The following is a 20,031-nucleotide window of genomic DNA, read 5'->3' on the forward strand; positions in this document are numbered from 1 at the left end:
AGTCACTAGAAACTTTCTCGAATTCACAAGAAAGGATTTAGTTTCTGATAACCGCATAAACATGACAACTTTGTTTCCCAAGAATAAGAAGTGTCTCTAGAGTTGTGGAAACAATAGATAGATATTTTACTCATTCGTGCATGCTTCGTTTCACCAGAGGTGCAGAGAAATAGAGAGACAGGCGTTTTTAATAGAAGTATTTATTGAACAGTCTTCTTTCTCATGCAGAAGAAATGAACTGCTACAATCGTAAGACTTGTTGCAAAGTATAATGCGTACAGTAAGAAGAGTAAGATAAAATAATACTGTAAAAGCGTTGTATGGTTCCTAGACAATAGTTAAATATATACATAAATAAAGGCTAAAAAGTACTCAACTGGTGCGTCTAAACTACGCCTACCCCGATGTACCTAACCTAAGTCTAGTACGAGGGAAGAAGTAAGTGAGGTGTAGCATAAATTTAGTATTCTTTGCCAAGAATCTATCCAAGATTTCTCTTAGGGTCTAATCAGCTCCGTACCTTGGTTTAGAATGAAGACGGTCAATCTCAGGACTCGATTTCCCAACAATCCGCAAGGGGCGCTTGGAAACACTGGAGCTGGATTTCTCTGCAAGAGAAAAGACAGCGTCTCTCTCAGTGCGTCTGCTGGAGGGTCGGCTTCCTTCGGCACTTGCTGTAGCAGGATGCGTCGGGCAAGTAGATAGTCGAACTGCTCCAAACCACTGTGTGTTTGCTATGGCAAGTGTGGGCATATTTATACCTTGAAGGTGCAGAGTTTGACGTAAAGGTGGACATAATAACGTCATCAAAGAGTCTCAGTTCTTTGAAAACTCCATGATTTCTTGGAAAAGTCAGTATTCAAGCAAGGGAAAGTCCCTAGCTGCTGAAGCCAAGTTTTTCAAGAAATCCTTGTGGATTTTCGGAACTAGTGGAAGTAGCCCTGCTGTATTTAGCCTGCATGAGCTATGTCTAAATATGGTTATGATTTCTATGCCTATATAAGGATATGGTTATTTATACCTATATAAGGGCATGAATCGGGAAAATTACAGTAGGGTCCTAAAATGCCATACAACAATATGCCGATGTAAGAAAAACTGTACATTTAAAAACATGTTAACCATATTAAAATATGTTTCAAATTCTCTGACAACCTAGTCCTGATCCAATATTAAAGTACAGTGAAAAAAAGGGCAAGTTCAAAGGTCCATTATCAGTAAAAGCAGTTAAAATTTAGACAGCTAGACCAGATTAAAACAATAAAAAATAAGTGCAAAATGATGGAGCCATAATTGCTAATTTAGGAAGGTCTGCCATGCATGCCACATAGAGTTTCAAAAACGAGATACGGCGAAGACAGTGGTGGCATAAGTGTCATACTTTAGGACTCTATATGCCACAGCGCAATGTGCAAAGCCTAGGTTCTTGCATAGTTGGATGAGCCAGCTCTGCCGAATTAATCTATAAGCAGGGCAAAAGAAGAGGACATGTAGGTCTGTCTCTTCCTTGTGGCTGCAGGCAGGGCATCCACCAAAGTCAGTATTGGAACATTTGTTTGTAAGGGCATGGAGCAGTAAAATCCCCATTCTAAACTGCATATACAGTTTCCTAGCCAAAATTGGTTGGATGTCATCCAGGAAAGGCTCCATACTATACTCGTCTTTAATTTGTATAAAATCGTCCGTCAAACGGCCGCAAGATGAACTTTCCTGGATGACTGAAAATTTGTATGTTCTATAGGATCTTATCAATTCCAACCATGAAATTTAGGGGCATGATTCTACGGGTGTTCTCCATAAATCTGCTTTACCTAGTTTGTTGCAAAGGTCCCTAATATGTTTAAGCCGGGATATTTTTGTGATCCCCGGAATACTCAAGAGCTCTTTAAGCTCTGATCGACAGGTGGCCAATTCCGGGGTCACCCATAGCCGCCGCCAATAGGTTTCAGGTATAAGCGCGATCTCTTGCTAATTGGCCTAATACCCAAACCCAAGCGTAGAGGGGTGAGGGGTGTGCTGGGAGGGGAGACCTAGCAACTGCCGTATTAAATTGTTCTCTACCTTATTCAAACTGGTAGTAGAGCAGTGCCCCCACAGTTCTGCCCCATACATTGTAGCACCCCTTGCTTGGGTTTTCTACATTTCAACCATTGGCCCTGCTGGTTTAAAGGTGGATGTTCTATATACTTTCATGAGCCCTCCCACTATCTGGGCTAATTTAAGGCTTGCTTTGGCCATCTGGGGCACCCATTCCAGATGTTCTGTCAAAGTAACGCCCGGGTAGTCAAAGACAGACACTCTTTCAAGCCGAGTGCCGTTCAGAGATGGATTAGAGCAAGACTTGTTGGCAGGGTTGAAGACCATGTATTTAGTCTCAACTGTATTAATCTCCAGCCCCTGGGTCTTACAAAATGCGTCAAAGCTGCCAAGAATAAGCTGGATTCCCATTGGAGACTTTTAGAGTAAGAGGGTGTAATCAGCGAACATCATCGCTGGGACCCTACCAGAGGCTAGCCTAGGGGCGTCATTGTCCTTGACCTTTCTAAGTTGGTCAATAAGTCAGTTAATAAACAGACAGAATAGGGTGGGTGCGAGAACGCAACCTTGTTGTACCCCTTTATTGACAGGAAAGCGGGGGGTTAGTTCGCCATGTTTCCCGTACCTCACTTTGACAAAGTTTTCTACATGAAGCCTCACTAAAATGCTGAGGAGATAAGGTGTAATCCCCAGATCTCTAAGCACATCCCAGAGTTTGCCCCAGGGAACGAGATCAAAAGCCGACTTCAGATCTAGAAATATTAAATAGAGATTGCCACCCTCTATTGCCACGGTTTTTGAAAACAGAAGTTGGAGACTAAATATCTGGTCGACGGTGGAGGTGTTTTACTGAAGCCAGCTTGATAGGGATTAAGGATCTCTTCTTCTTCTATCCTTGCCTGTAGGCGATTGAGAAGCACCCGTGCAAAGAGTTTCTGGGTAACATCAATTTAAGACTGATCGGCCTATAGTTGGTAGGTAAAAGGGGACAGCCTTTTTTAAAGACCGGGAATATTTATGCCCAACGCTAAGTATCAGGGAGATCCATCCCATTCTTAATGGCGTTGAATACGGACCACAAATACGTCCCCAAATTTTCGTTTCCTCCCGCAAAAGATCCCCCGGTATTTTGTCTAGGCCCAGTGGTTTATTGCTAGGAAATGTATTGATGGCATTTAACACTTCAGACATAGTAATCACTGTAGCCACCTCTTCTGAATACTCTGAGGATATTAGTAGGGGTTCAGCATTTGCGGTCGTGAGTACCTTGCTAATATATAGGGAACGGAAGTCATTCTCCCAAGCTTCAGATGCTATATTTGGTTCAGTGGCTGACCTCCCTTGAGTATCACTTGAGCTCACTATTGCCAAGAAGGTCTTCAGATCTTTATTGGTTAATGCATTTTGAGGGTTTCCCACCTTTCCAATTCCCATGTATTTTTTTCCCTGTTGGATGGTCTCTTTATACAGTGCCCGGTTCAATTTAGTTCGATACTTGTCCTTTGCCTTGACAGCATCCAGTAAGGCCTGCTTAGCATTACGACATTAAGTGTTAAACCATGTACATTTAGACTGGGTTTTCACCCTACAGGGTGCCACTGGATGGAATGTATCTGCCAATTTTGGTGCTAGCTCTGAGTGTATTTTTGCAGCTTTCTCAACGGCTCGGGGAAAGCCTTTTACAACTGCAACCTCCCGCATTTTTGAGAGAGTATTGGGATTACCGGCTGGTAGACCATCGGCAACTTGTCTGGTGATTGTTTGATTTGCCCGCACCTAAATTTCCTTCTGTTATTTGTGAGTGTTAATTCACTGTACCGAGTTACAGGAATACGTTTGGAGTTAGTATAACCCAAGTTCAACAACTTCAAATCCAGGATCAAGGCATTGTGATCACTGTCCTGCCTTATTATGACAGAAAAATCCTAGACCTTGTGCCATAGTCTAGTTTCCACCAGGATATAGTCCAGCAGAGACTCTTGGCCTACTCCATTAAATGTTAGCTGCCCCGGGATATCTGATTTTGTTCGGCCATTACACGCTCTTAGTGAATGAGCTAATGTGATTGAGTTGATCTGTAGTGCAAACGGGGACCATGCTTTAATAGGTTGAATTTGTGGGTCTGGAATTTGCCAGTAAGAATCTTCACTGGGGATGGTGTCACTTAGATCAATAAGAGGTTCAAATTGGCAGTTAAAATCACCTCCTATAATCAACCATACCGTTGGGTCAATAGTAGAAATAAAAAGACCCAGTTGGTCCATAGTGGCGGGTTCTAAGTTAGTGGCAACCGGTCGGGAGTAGATGTTAATAAAAGCAAATGTTATCTTTGTAGGGCAGGTAAGTAAAACACACTGGATGTCGATCGTAGGGGTGGGCAACTGCTAGGCTCTGGAACCCAAATGTGAACCTACGCAAGTAGATAAAACCCCGGATGGTCTACCCCTTCCCTCAAAGGTGGCTGGGATGTTGAATGAAAGCCCACCCTCTGATAGTCTTCCCTGGCCCAGGTTTCCTGAAACATACATATATCCTGTTTGTCCACAAAGAGCCCCCAATCTGGACAAGCAAGTTTACTTTTAAGCCCAGCAAGATTCCAGGATAGGACCCTCAGTGTGCTACCTTGGACACTTTTCCCATCTGGGCCTCGAGTGCACTAGTAATAGGAATTTGAATATCCCTCATTTGGGTCGTATGGTGGATATCTGAAGACCTCGTACACCTACCTTCTCTGGAGGTTTTGCTCAGGGGCAGATAATAAGACATCAGGTAGTCCGCTTCTTTGTGCCCCAGCTACTCGTAGGCCGGTGATATGTCGAGTTTGTGATCCTTGCTCGATGCCCCCAGCCCACTACACTCGTCCAGTTCAGTATCTAACCCCTGCCATCCAGGATTCCTACCAGGAGTCAGGCTCACCTCGTGTCAATCTACCTCCTCCAAAATTCCATATCTAATATTTACTGGTATGTTAAATAGTAAGGGCCTGGAAGAGGCATCCCAACTGACCCCAGTTAGAGGTCTTGGTTGCCATCTTGGGGTGTTGGAGGTAATACGGCCCCTATACGATGTTTGGTGTTGAATATAAAAAAAAGTCCAATGGGTACAGCCTGATTCCTGTTGCTAGATCTTGATGGCATGTGGTCTGGTTAAGTAAATTACTCACAGTTTTGGGATTTTTTACATTTACAATTACACAGTCCCCTCGGTCTGATTTTTGTCGATTTCCCATCCAGCCTATTCTACGAACCATTAAGATTTCCCCTGCCCTACAATCATCAAATTGCCTGTGCTTTACTAGCCAGAACAGGCATTTGTTGCTGAGGTCAAGTTGTGTTTCCCTCTGGTTGGTTGTGATTTCGGGATACCTGCCAATATAATTGCATACAGAGAACAAGTAGGGGGTACATTTATGGTCAGCAGATTTACTGTTTCAGGCCTGTCATAAGTGCGTTCTGCCAACGCCTGCGCACTCGAAATCCCATTAGGCTCATATTGTGGGCGGCTGCTTTTATCCCTATCCCTTGTAGAGGGAGCTACCTTATTGGCCCATTCTCATGTTTAGGGCTTGTACATGGCTGGCGATTGTTGACATTCTGATGCCTTATCTCTTGGGTTGTGGTAGGACCAACACTTGTATGCTCACCCAACCTGTCCGGAGATATTAGGTTAAGAATGTCCATCTGACATCCGAAATCAGTCCCTCTTTCTATTGTGTGGATGAAATTGTATTGGGATTAGTTTGTCTACTTTCCCCGGCTGCTACCAAGTTATCTAGTCGATTAAGTAGAGAGACCAGTTCTTCTCTTACAATGTCTCTTACTTGAGCCTTCTGGTCAGTCAGGAGATTCAGTGCCCAAGTAGGATGATTCATATCTACTCTGCTAGACAGTGGGCTACTTTTGTTTTGATCATGCTTTTTGCCCTCCCCTATACTGGATGTAGGATTCTCACACAGTTTCTTCCTTTTGGGTCCCGCCTCAATTGTTTGTTTACGCTTCCCATTCTTTGGGGGGATCGTGGTATTCTTACCTCTACGTGCGACTTTTTTAGGCGTAGCTTCCAGGGATAGTGGTGGAAGTGGTTTTTCTGGGAGCACTTGAGTAGCGGTTTGCAGGGTTGGTAAATCAGACATTGGAATTCATAAATTAGGGGTAAGTGAAAAGTGCCTCTCTGTAAGCTCAGTTTCTGTGTTAACCACCCCTATGGCTCTTTAGCTTGTGGCTTTTAATTTAAGCAGGCATGAGCGCTTCCCCATTATGCAACCTGATGTAGCCAAGTCCCTGACTATCCCGCTGTCAGCACCCCCAAACAGGTCTGCTTTTGTAGTGTAACGTGTACGTTTGGTGATACAAGTATTTAAAAATAATTAGGAAGTGGTGCAACTACATAGACCCACAAAGAGGAGGACAACCTAATATTTGACGACCATCAGACAGATAACTATACAGATCTCTAGGTCTCCATGGGACCTATACCATTGTCCAATTATAAGCGTCCCGGTGTATGATGATCATGTAGGGATTGAGTGTCACAATCAGACCCCAGCTCTCTTCACGTTTGTGCTACGATATCCCAAGTGGTCGATAGACAGGGAAAAATGTAAATACCAAATAGTCATGTAGTCCCACTCTAAGTTTTTCTGTCCCCTTTTGTGTCCAGAATATTCAGAAGGCAGGTATTACCATATGCCTTCAATGGTTTCTTCTGGATTTGTATAGTTAAATATCAGTTCATATCGATAAGCCAAGGCTAAAAATCTCTAAATCAGAGTGCTTACACTTTAAATCAATCCCAGCAGGATGAGACCAAGAGATGTGGCCCTGCCCTGCCTTTTCCTGTCGCTGACGGGGGTAGACGGGCCCGCCCTCAGGCCTGGGCTTTGCCCAGGCGCAGCTCAGGCATGCCCACGCGCTTAAGCGCCTCCTGGTGCAAAGATTACGCCTGCGGCGAGCGCGCCGCTTTGTGGTCTTGGGGTTGTGGTTCTCTCCCCCCTCGTGGCAGCAACCAACAGCAGTCAACAGGTAAAGGATCCCCCCTGAAGTCCATCACTAAAACCTAATAGGACAGTATAACATTGCATAAAATGTCTTCAGCTTGTTTGTAAGTGCTCCCAAACAATGGCAACTTTTGAAAAAACCACATGAAAACCAGTGACTAAAAGGAGGTGGCCCCAAGCCCTTCTCTACACAATTATTGGATTTTTTTAAGTATTCATGATAAGGAGTCTCCCAGATTGCTGAAGTAGATCACTAGGAACGGTGTTTCCGTATGTGTTGGGTACTGGATTGTCTTAAAATGCTTCCTCTGAGAATTGCTTATCCCATTGCTGCTTCAAACGTATGTTTTGCACAATGTACAAATAAGGTACTTACATTGCATTTTTTGCTTTCCATTTCGAAAAAATGTGTTTTCCTTTTATCCCTCACTTCATTGCCTTCCTTCCTTCCACAGGTCATGTTCCAATTCATGTAAACGATGGTGTGTGGTAGTAATATGCATGTTTTTTTTCAACCATTAACTCTAAATGTTTCACTTTTCTAGTGCTTCTGTGCTTTGTGGTGTAGAGGGTCTAAAAAAGCGTACTCACATTGCTTTACCGCAGTATGGATCGCTTTGCGAATGGAACCGCATTCCTCACAATTTTACATAAGAATACAAATTCCATCCACTGTGTAGCCAGGAACAACATTTTTGAGATGTATGCAATTGCTACAGATTTATTTTACTGGGGTCTGTCGTAAAATTAAGCATAACAGGGCGCAGGGTTTTTCTAAATGGTGCATATGATGGATTTTAATAGCCAAGTCAATAATCATAAACATATTTTGGCTACCTAGGTAAAAGCCACAGAGAATTAAAAAAGTGTTGTAATGATTATGGTTTAGCTCTATTATTTGATTTATTTAATCTTCTTTTATTTTGTATTCATAACATTCTGTCAGATTTGAACTTGGTGATGTGAGTTACTAGGTTTCATTCCAGTTGGAATGTGTTGAATGCAGGTCTTTGCAATTGACCATAAGGACTCAAATAGCAGGAAAAATAATTGTCAGTACTCGTGGGGCCTAAGTAGGAGGTCCCTTTTAAATCGGATGGGGTCAGGAAGAGCAGTTATCAGCCCTGTAGATACTTATATCTGCTGGAACAATGAATATATATATATTTTACAAATAGATTTCAGCAGCTAAAATAGCCAAAATCTTTCGGAGAAACTCTGGGGCAAAATAAGAAATTACTAGGGGAATTCAACCCAAAATCACAGATTCTCCCTGTAATTCCACATTGTTTTTTTTTTGGGAGGGGGGCGGTTCTGACTTGCTCTTCCCTTGAAACTGTACCTTCCCTAGAGTTGTTAGATAGTATTAGTATCTGTAACTCTGGGAAGAGTAAGAGTGGTGTGGTGATCAGAGGATAACCAGGGATCTTATAATTGGCCTGTAGTGCACAGGCTTAGGTAGGTATATTGAAATATGTCTTGCCAGGAGACCTGACCTAAGTTTTGACTGTGCAGCTTAACAAAAGGTTCAAAAGAGATGTGTTGGTATCTTTCTCGAAATCTTCAACAAGTAGCCTACTTTCCTCTCTCTGCCCCCAAAATACCACCCCTTCCATATGCAGTTTAATGCGGGATTTCTATATGGGAGTTACGCTAAATCGATTTAGAAGGAGACTTTTAAAGGAGCAGTCAAGTAAAGGCATTGTTTAATTTACTTATTCTTAAGTTGGACACGCTCATGTTCACAGTTATTCCAAGCAAATAACCAAGCATACAAACATTTGGGAGGTGGTGACAGGAACATCATGGACATATGTTTTTGTTGGTTCAGACAGGAATCCATTGTGTCTTGTTTGAGGAATGCATGCGGAACAGTATCTTGCAGTTCTTAACAGATTTTATCTTTGGAAAACCATATCTATTTCCAAGCTTGAAATTGGCCCATTTTGTAAAGGGAAGCCTTGACATACTGAAACAATGAGCGGGTCAAGAGTGTAGAAGCTGGTTTAAAAGAAGGCCATTACTACTATCAATCTTTGCCATGTGTTTGGAAGGAAGGGTAGGAGTGGGAAGGTGGGCAGTTGGGCTTTGGGGGATAGGCCGGTGCCTCAGAGTCACCTCAGTGCCTGTTTTTATAGGGCCTCAACCAACCGGCTCGCTGAACCTTCCATGCTGTCCTACTTCCCTGCCATCAAATTAAGGTAGGGGGACGGAGAGGGTACAGCAGCGTCCCGTGGGTCAGATGAGGTGTCGGTTGGGCTATTCTGACCTCAGTCACACCCTCCCCCATTACTGAGCCAGGCTGGGGTCAAGGTGATGCTAAGGTCCTTGGGCCATTTGCACGTCGGCCCCTTCATGTGTTGGACTGGCCCAGCAGCAGCGTTTCCCTCCTCCCCGCTTCCTTCCAGGCCACATTCAGGACACAGTGAGTGGAGGAGGATTAAGTATACATGGCCTCACTGGGGACCAGTTATTGTCATTTCTGCCCCAGTGTCCTTTAGGCCTTGGTGGAGGGGGGCGAGCCTTTGCTCAGGCCTCGCTGTGACACTACTTCTTCTAGAGAGAACAAGCATTTGCAATGCAATATGTCACGCAAAATTGAAAGTTTGAGCTATTGGCATTGCATTATTCTTTGCAACGCCAATAGCTCAAACTGAAATGCCAGACATACTGCTTGTTTAGAGTTATTTTTATTACTGACGTCTGGTGAGACACCTAAAGATATGTCTGGCCAGACCAAAACATGAATCTGCTTCACAGAGTTTGAATGCACGCCCACTTCTCGTAAGTGCTACAGAAATGTTATATGATAATGATGGCATGCAAGAAGTACTGGAACGTGGAAGGGGAAACCAGTGGATCTTGGTTCATCAACAAAACATGGAGATGAGGGTCTATGAGTTTTCTCCATAGTGTTGGAGGGTTTATTTCTAAGGTGCTTTCCAAAGCAGAGCACGTTTTCCCCAAGGAACAAAATGTTTTTTGAATGAAAGGTGTTTTTAAGAAAATACAAAAAAAACAATAGGTCACTTATGTGAAACTCCTCTGCTTTGATTTTAAACTACCTCCCCCCACCCCGAGTGCCCCGCCACCCAGTTATTTTCCAAATCAAAGGAATATCAGCTGAACTATAGCTACTGCTAGCTTGCTATAGGGAAATTGGAATAACACCATGTACATAAAGAGAAGATGCTGCCTGCTATCAAGAGAACAAAGAGCGTTCTAAGGAACTGAAACTTGCATCTAGTAGCAGCCAGAGCTGATGTGCCTCGCCGAAAAATAAAACACATTTTTTGATTGCACAATTGTAGCACATTGTGGTTCCAAACTCAGAGAAGGAGGAACAAATCATCTCAAAATGAAAACACCATTTGCATACTAAAAATTGGCAGACACCCCTTCTGATATTCAAACACGTAATGACACAGCTAGTATTCCAAGCCACTGTGTCTACTTGCTTTATTCTGACGAAAAGAATGGCCAGCGGCTGCTATTGTTAAAGCTTGCTGCGCTGCCAAAATAATAGGTAAACATTAGCAGGGCAATCTGTTTATATCTTGGCCTACAGATGTTTCAGTATATTTTACTTTTAATTGAGTCCGAGTACGAGAAAAGGTGAAAGGCAAAAGGACAACGGAGAGAGGAGACTATAAACAAGCATTTGCAATGCAATAGGTCTCGCATTTACGCGGGCTTAAGCTATTGGCATTGTAAATTACAATGCCTTTTATTTATGTTTGGAAAACCAAAACATAAATAAAGGGCATTGTCATTTACATGCCAATAGCTCAAACTGCATAAATCCGAGACCTATTGCATTGCAAATGCTTGTTTAATTTTTATTTTTGGGTTTGAGTTGCATCAGTAAATAAAAAGAAAAAATGCATGGAAGTGTTATTTTTTTTTAAAGCTGATGGAAGAAGCAACAACGGGGTAGCAGAAGCAACAATGGGAGTGAAAGCAACATAAATGTAGTTACCTAAAAGTGAGCAGAGGAAGGATATGAGTAAATTGGAAATGCTACAGGGGAGGGACTGGCACAGGATGGGCAGGTATAGCCATCGAATAAGGAGGCAAACAGGAGTGACAGTAAAGCATACCAATGGTAAGCAATGGGTGGGCTGCAAGCCCCTCTTTGTTCTTAGTAAAGTTCAATATATATTTCACAACCAGAGAGCCGCAGTGTCTGGCAGGCTCCCCTTAATGAAGGGAGAAAGCAAGCGTGGTGGAGAGCAGAGGAGGAAGCAACAGATGAACTGCTGGAGTGTGGGTGCAATACAGAAAGTGCAGGGAGCAGGAATTTTAGTGGGGAAGCAGCACATGAGGGAGCAAAGAAGAAAACACATGAGCTTCCATGGAGTGCTGTATGAAAAAGAAGTTCCCTGAATGTAGACAGTGGTGGGATGCATTTCGTCCAATCAGAAAGCCAGTAAAGAAGCTATGATCCAAGGGAAGGACACTAGAAGAGTAAGAAAAACAATTTAATAGGGAGCAAGACAATTAGATTGACTAGTATTGGTTGACTAGTATTGGTAGTGTCAAAGATAGTTAGTCGATAACAGACAGCTAAAAAGTGTCTGTAGGGAACACATAAAAATTGTGCCAGGTTGCATTCACTTATCTCTTCACCTGCATATGGACACCCACAACAAATTACATATGAGTGGTGTGCACCCAGTACTTGAGAGGATGTGAAAAAGTCATAAATGTTGCAATGCACAGGCCCAACGCTTTGGACTTATGAGCCTTTTACTGTGACTCTAGTAGTGAGCGTTGAGAAATGGTAAAGTTCTTTAGAACCCTGCAGCGTAAAGACTAAAGCAGCCAGACACCACTAGACTAGCAATAACACCATCTGTAGTCCTGCATGGGATTACATTTGTTTTAGAGTGGATGTTGCAATTCACTGGCCCCCCAAGTGAAAAGCTATGTTTGGAAAGATAACATGACTCGAGATACTGGTTGCAGTTCTCTCAGTAGTGAAAAAATGCATTGACATTGCTGTACTCCACCTTTAGGTGGAACAGGTTGATTACAGGTTCTACAATTGTCCGTTTTAAAATATTTATATTTTGTGCTGGCTACAAATGTGTTCAATAATATCAGTTTCCTACCATCGACTTGTACCTCTTTATAAACATCTAATAGTAGGAGGCATTTTGAAGCAGTGTTTTTTTGTACGATTCTGTCCATTTAACTATAATCGCGGCACCCGCCGTGATTATAGCAAAAGTAAAGAAATAGAAAAAAACATCTATTTCTTTACTTTTGCTACAATCGCGGCTCCCGCGCTTTACTTAAAGGTAATAGGTAATGGGACATTGTTTTTTGATTGCACCTTCCTTACCCAGTCCTAATCAGGTATATGGGTCACACTCCTGTAAGTTTTTACTTACCTAAAGGTAAAGCGCCGGGTGCAGCGATTGTAACAAAAGTAAAGAACAAGCAAATGGTGCGCCAGATGCACGCGCGCACGAAAGCTTGAGGCCACCAAAAGCCTGGTGGTGGCACTTTCAAAATCCACTTACAAAATGTCTCTCCAAGCAGCACATGCGCTGGCTCAGGCGAGACCTAAAAATGCCAGAGCACTTGTCGCACATCTCTGTAGCGTTCGTGCACAATGGCTAAGTCTGCAGGGGCTTTTTTCAAAGTGGAGCACAACACAGACTGGTAGGTTGAATCAAAGAAGTCGGTGAGATGCTCATTTTGTAAACATCACATGCGGCCACCATTGGTAATAAAACAAGGGGGAAAAGGAGGATAGGCTTTCGTATCTTTTAATTGAATAGGCAGACCCAGACCCAATACAGACTTGGGACAAGACCCAAATTCCGCTGGAGCTGGGGGTATGGCGGGGGAGTGTGTATGATGACGCCATGCCAAGCAGCGGTGGCGCTAGTGGGGCTATTAGGCAGTGTTGGCTGCCCTGGAGGTGAGCGGTGTCCTAGTGTGTGTTTTGAGGAATCCTCAATCTGTGGTGAGGGACTGGTCATACCCCCTCCGTACGCCAAACAAAAGCAAGGTGTGCAGATGCTATTCTTAAAGCGTGCTGCGCTGCAAAATTAAAATGCACGTTTTATGAGAAGTGCAGGTCGGGCAAGCCACAAATTTTAAAAAGAGCACACGCTGCCACCATTGTTAAAGTCAAGCACGGGATGCTGCATTGCAAAAAAAAAAGGTCATTAAGTTGCGGGAGAGCGTTTCATGCCTGCAACATCAGGTCAGAGAACGTGTTATAAGAAAATAGTGCTCACAGATTGTAAATAAAACCTAAAGCGTGACAACACATGTAAGAAAGGCAGTCCTCATAGGAGGTTACAACATGAGAAAAGGCAGTACTAAGGGGAGACTACTAAGCCTGTTGACCAATGAAAAGCCACAATTTACAAAGAACATGAGTCAATTAAAAAAATGGGCAAATAGTTGGAAGAGCTTCATGCCCATATCTTGAATACTGCTACGCAAACAAATGATGGACGGAATGCTGACTAAATCCTACATTCACCCCAACTCAAGAGATCTGGGTTAAATCCATTGTTCTTTTGCTCACCATGCCACCCCAGTTTAGACCCAGCCATATGCAAATCAGTCTTGACCCTGTGCCTCATGGGAACAGTCCAGACCGTACTGCCAAGCCACGTCCTCCCTGGACCGGAAACAAGCATCCTGGAACCGGTTTCTGGGTACCCTTCATCAGCCAGGCTAGCTTGAATCCAGTGGCACAGTGAGCAAGGGACCCACGTCTGGGCATACCCATCACACTTAGGGTGAAAAGTGCTACGCAAACAAATGATGGACGGAATGCTGGATAAATCATATATTCACCCCCAGTCAAGAGATCTGTGTTAAATCCATCGTTCTTTTGCTCACCATGCCACCCCAGTTTAGACCCAGCCATATCCAACTACCAGCCAAACTGTGTGCTTGTAGTTTCCACAGATATTGCTGGCTCTGTAGTCTTTATAGTGTGTAATGTAACAAACATTTCATAAAAAATTAGTCCAACGAGACTAACCAAATGGCGGCCTAATTGTGATCCCAGTTCGACCCTGATGGAGGGCCAGAGTTCTCTAAACTTAATTCAGATTATTACATTTTACTTCAGCTGGATTTTAATAAAGTAAATAAAAAAACACTGGATAATTTTTCTTTTTTCCGATTTTTATTAAGAAGCAATTGCAAATCAAGCATGGCACAATATCCATACCATCAGAGACAATTCACAGATGAACTAGAGATCATTGCTTTAATCTCACTCTGTTGAAGAACAAATCATCGGACTCCATCCTGTAAATCAATACAGTTTGTGTCTTATTAATTTATAATTTCCAGAGCTATTACACAGTGTGACTTTGTGCAGCATGAAATGCTCTTGCATTTTGTTAGTGTGGAAGCATTAAATATCCTCCCACACTTTCTCACCTTCGTTTCAGAAGGAGGACCCTCACAACACCCCCCTCTGACTCCCAAGGAGAGGCTCATAGACGGGACCCTGGAACCAGAGTGTGTAGCCAGGAGTATGACGCCTCCAAGCCAGCCCGCACCAGCCAGGGTCATCTTCCCTTTATATACCATGCGTTACATAATGTTAGCAAATCAACATATCATATGTCACAGCATGAATAACTCCATTGAAGTGTTTGGCCAACCCAGGCAATGCATCATGCGAGTTTTTACACACATCATTTCAGTGCTGTACTGAGTGCTGATGACCACACCAAATATATCTGTACAACACAAACATGTCACAAACACATGCAGCAGAGTCACATCAATATTGTGGTCAAACATTTATTTATACTAACTATGTACATGCGTTTCTACATATCACAGTCTGAACGAGTCAGGGCCTATGATAGCCGAAGAGTCCCCTGACATTTATTTATTTAAAATTTATAGTGCGCAACAGCTACCCGCAGTGGGTTTCCCGGCGCAAGGGATAGACTAAAGAAGAAAAAACTGACATCAATCACGGCTATGAGAAATAATTTTAAAAGAGTAGGGTTTTCAGTTTTTTCCGAAAACTGAGCATGTTAGTCTCAGTCTTCATGGCAATGGGCAGAGCATTCCAGAGTTTGGGGCCAAGATGGGAGAAAGATCTTCCACCCATCTTCACTAGCTTAAATCTGGGGATGATATAATCGCAGTTGGCCGATGATCTCAAAGTACGACAGGGCTTGTAGGGTTGGACCAAGCTTTGAAGATATAAAGGGGCAGAACCCTGCTTGATTTTGAAAATATAGCATAAGGCTTTAAATTTAATTCGACTCGAGATCTTAAGCCAGTGGAGATCTCGAAGAGCCTGCGCAGCCGAGGACCTCCTCGGGATATTACAGAGGAGACGGGCTGATGAATTTTGTATGACCTGTACTTTCCTTACAGTCGCAGCATCTGCACCAAGATAGAGAACATTTCCGTAGTCCAGGCGAGATGTTACTAAAGCCTGGACTACTGTTCTTCTCGTGGCAAGGGGCAACATCCAGAGAATTTTTTGGAGCCATCTTAAGGTGGTAAAACAGATGGCCGCCACCTTGGTGGCTTGTTGCCTCATGGACAGTCTGTCATCAATAAGAAAACCCAGGTTACGTACCACCTGGACTGGAAGAGGAGTAGGACCCATGGTGCTGGGCCAATGTTGAGGGCCCCAAAGATCCTTCTGCTTCCCCAAGATGATAATCTCGGTTTTGTCACCGTTAAGCTTGAGGAGATGCCTCTGCATCCACTCAGCCACAAGTGACAGACCAATTTTTAGACCAGACACGTTGCCCTCTTCAGCACTGGAGAGGGAAAAGACGATTTGCGTGTCATCAGCGTACGAAAAAATACTCAGCCCGGCTTCCTCTGCGATGGTAGCGAGAGGTTTGATGTAAATATTAAAAAGCAACGGGCTGAGAATGGACCCCTGAGGGACACCATACGCCGAAGAGCAAATCGTAGATGCAGCTTTCTGAGAGAAAACTTGGAATGTACGCTCACTTAAAAAGGAGGCAAACCAAGCAAGTGCGGGGCCAGCTATTCCAAGGGAGCGGAGAGAGTTTAGTAAGATGGAGTGGGACACGGTATCGAACGCTGCGCTCAGATCCAAAAGGATGAGAGCAGAAGTTTCACCGCGATCGATACCGTGCCGAAGTCTCTCCGTCACCCCTAGTAATGCGGTCTCAGTTGAATAGTGGGCCCGAAAACCGGACTGGGAAGGATGTAAAAAGCCCTGATTTTCAATAAACAGAGTAAGCTGCGTGTTGACATGCCTCTCCAGTATCTTTGAGAAGATAGGCAATAGAGAAATGGGTCTAAAATTGGAGAGGTTAGAAGTATCCGCACCAGCCTTCTTCAGGAGTGGGATCACCATCGCATGCTTCCAGTCTTGTGGCACACGAGACTCACTTAAGGAAGTATTTAGGAGTCTCATGAGAGGGCGCCGGCACTCAAGATCAAGCAACTTTAAAATTTTTGCAGGCACCGGATCGCGCGGTGAACCAGATCTCACACTGTTCAAACAGGCGAAAAACGAGTAATCGTCAAGCAGGAGCCAGTTAGTTATCAATGTCATCGGGGACAAAGAAGCGGTCGTAGTCACACACCCCAGTTGAGACTGAGTTGCTGTGTTGGAAGCACTCATGGAGTTGTTAATGCGCTCAACTTTAGCTATAAAAAATTCCGCAATGGAATTACATTGGGCTTCTTCCAAAACTGGGGGGGTCGGTAAGGTGTCAGCACCTGTCAGTTTTTTGACCACTGCAAAAAGAGTGCGAGGGCAATTCTGAGCTTGCGACACTATGTTTGTCGTGTAAGTCGCTCTTGCCTCTTTGCACTTGGAGTGGTATCCCTTCAATGCTTCTTTGTAAACGGTCTTCCGAGAAGCAGAATAGGTGCGCCTCCATTTCCTTTCCAAGACCTTGCAGTGAGTCCTCAAAACCTTTAAATCGGGCGAGAACCATGGGGCCGGACAACAATGGAGTTTGGATAGTCTCGGAGTAGGGGGAAGCACGATATTTACAGCATTCGTGAGCCAAGATGCAACTGCCGAGTTCAGATCTTTAAGGGGGGCTTCGTCGTTCAGGGGACGAGTATCAAGAAGATACTGATTGAACTTTGAAATATCTAGTTTACCCCATCTATGGACTAGTTCGCCCTTACCCTGTCTATTCAAGATAGGCAATTTGATGTCAGATAGGGCGAAGTGGACATTGAGGTGGTCCTTGAAGTCATGACACCACAATCACCTCAGCCCATCAGCACAGCTCCAACTGGCAGGAGAGCCACCATCTCCCCACTTTGAGTTTGAAGGCAGAGATGAGGGACAGTTGCAAAGCAGGGGCTCCACATCCTCCAAGACCTGGACACAGAGAAGGCGCAGAGGCCAAACATCAGCAGGCTGTCCAGATACTGTGTCAGTCGACATTTCGGATGCACATCCTGTGTATGGTGGCCTGGAGCAGTCAAGAATGAGGAGTAGAGAAGCACTCATGTAATTTTAACACAACTAATCTAATCTAATCCAGTGGTGCTACACTACAGTATTGTGTTTGGCTAACACAAAAGTGAAGAACAAAGGGTTAAGTAGGGTGAACCTACTTGTAGTGTGCACTGTTCCTATGGGAAAAGAAGCCCTTTTCCAACAATTCTATTCCAATCAAATAATAATTAACATAAAACTATACGAAATTTCACTCTGTTTTTTTATTTTAATTCATGTGTTTGTTGTTCAACATATTGTATAACAATTCCTTCTTGTTTTTACAGAAAAACATCAAAGATATGAGACATAACAGTGGTTTGTAATCTCAAATTTAAATAAGTTGCAAATCAGATATACTATTTGGTCATCTCTTTGTTGAATAGGAAACCGTGATCCATAGTAACTATAGTTCCATAAACTGAATTTTCTGAAGACATGGTGCCCAATGCATTTCGGGACCTGAAGGTACCCTTCATCAGGGGAAAAATCCTACAAAATATATATAAACATGTAATCAGTACTTACAATTACAATATAATGTATGCAGCATATTATCATTGAAATCACATAGCAAACTAAAAACTATTGTTATAAGACACTTGAGGGGGAAAAAAACGGTACATATAATGGTGACATCATATTGTTTCAATCCAATCATACATGAAAAGACATACATAGCATAAATCCTCAAACAGAATGCTTCTGCATGGTGTGTTCCTGATCATTCATGAGTGACAAGTGAAAACCCTGAATACACATAAGTACTAAACAGTGCTAACCAGCAGTTTTCTACGCATAAACACCAGTAACTTCAAACCATATCCCTGTGGTTTTCACTGATATCCCTAGTGCAATAAACACATACCTTGGCTACTGTGTATATCTTGTGAGGAGAAATCCTATACTTAGGTTTAGAAAACGTTACTTTCTCCAAGAAACGTGATGTCTACGTAACTGAAAAGGAAGCAAAACGATTCTATAAGCTAGATATTCCAGGTTACGGGAAAAGATACATGTGGGAAAAAAGGTGAAGTGAAATTACCTAAGTCGTTGTGAATTCAAACGGTGGAGATAAACTTCTGATGCTCAACCCTGTATTTTAACGTTACTGGATCTTAAGACCGAGCCGGTCAGACTTGGGAAACTGTAGTAGTAATACAATATGGCAGTCAATAAATGCATGACTAGTTAATAATGGAGATCAAACTGTAGATCGACAATTGCAGACAACACATACCTGCAACTGTCTCCCTAGTGTGGCAGCAGGATGTTAAATATTGCTGGGATGAGTAAAAACGAACGCCCAAAACTTGGTTTCTGCGGAATGCCGAATCTGAATGAACCAATAAATTGTATGAATTACGTAAAAAATGTACCACTCTACACTGTTGCATATACTTCTGATCGAATGAAAGGTTAACAATGAACTAAGTGAATGTACCTCCGTTGTTTGTGGCCAAAGGCTTGGGAATGTGTGACAAGAAGGTAAACATCAGTTTTTAGTATCGCGCTATATATTTTCTGCCTGAAGAGACCTCTTCGGTAGCACTTGTTTGTTTGTTAGCACTCTATACCATCCTCGTAGAGTAGTTTCTGAAATATGGCTGTTTATTGTCATCTAGGAGACTGCGACTTTATTCATCCCGCTACCGCGAGTAGCACGAGTTCTACACCTCTGACACATCCCCAAGCCTTTGGCCACAAACATTGGAGGTACATTCACTTAGTTCACTGTTAACCTTTCATTCGATCAGAAGTATATGCAACTGTGTAGAGTGGTACATTTTTTACGTAATTCATACAATTTATTGGTTCATTCAGATTCGGCATTCCGCAGAAACCAAGTTTTGGGCGTTCGTTTTTACTCATCCCCGCGATATTTAACATCCCGCTGCCACACTAGGGAGACAGTTGCAGGTATGTGTTGTCTGCAATTGTCGATATACAGTTTGATCTCCAGTATTAACTAGTCATGCATTTATTGACTGCCATATTGTATTACTACTACAGTTTCCCAAGTCTGACCGGCTCGGTCTTGAGATCCAGTAACGTTAAAATACAGGGTTGAGCATCAGAAGTTTATCTCCACCGTTTGAATACACAACGACTTAGGTAATTTCACTTCACCTTTTTTCCCACATGTATCTTTTCCCGTAACCTGGAATATCTAGCTTATAGAATCGTTTTGCTTCCTTTTCAGTTACGTAGACATCACGTTTCTTGGAGAAAGTAAAGTTTTCTAAACCTAAGTATAGGATTTCTCCTCACAAGATATACACAGTAGCCAAGGAATGTGTTTATTGCACTAGGGATATCAGTGAAAACCACAGGGATATGGTTTGAAGTTACTGGTGTTTATGCATATCCCAAATGGTAGTTTTGCGACTGGTCGCAATTAGGAAATCCGTTATCCATGCGATTTGCGATTCACATGTAGAAAATTGCTATTTGTGATATCCTATTTTGTGATTTCCAATATTCAATTTCTACAAGGTAGAACATTGCATTGTGCACCACCACGAATGCATTACATACTTAC

At 43.0% G+C, this 20,031-nt stretch overlaps 1 protein-coding gene across 2 annotated transcripts in view; it reads left to right on the forward strand.

The window, feature by feature from the left end:
* The window catches only part of ACOT9 (acyl-CoA thioesterase 9), a 597,782-nt gene that overhangs the window by 94,437 nt on the left and 483,314 nt on the right, over positions 1-20,031 (forward strand). Inside the window, exon 3 of one of the 2 annotated variants that reach the window (XM_078657838.1) lies at positions 7,489-7,515. The exons of the other annotated variant lie outside the window; for it this stretch is intronic. Within the exon in view, the coding sequence (XP_078513964.1) occupies positions 7,489-7,515 (27 nt within the window). The remainder of the gene's footprint in view (positions 1-7,488; positions 7,516-20,031) is intronic. 2 annotated transcript variants of the gene reach the window in all.

The sequence above is a fragment of the Lissotriton helveticus genome, chromosome 8, assembly GCF_964261635.1.
Source record: "Lissotriton helveticus chromosome 8, aLisHel1.1, whole genome shotgun sequence".
In the NCBI taxonomy this organism is placed as follows: domain Eukaryota; kingdom Metazoa; phylum Chordata; class Amphibia; order Caudata; family Salamandridae; genus Lissotriton; species Lissotriton helveticus.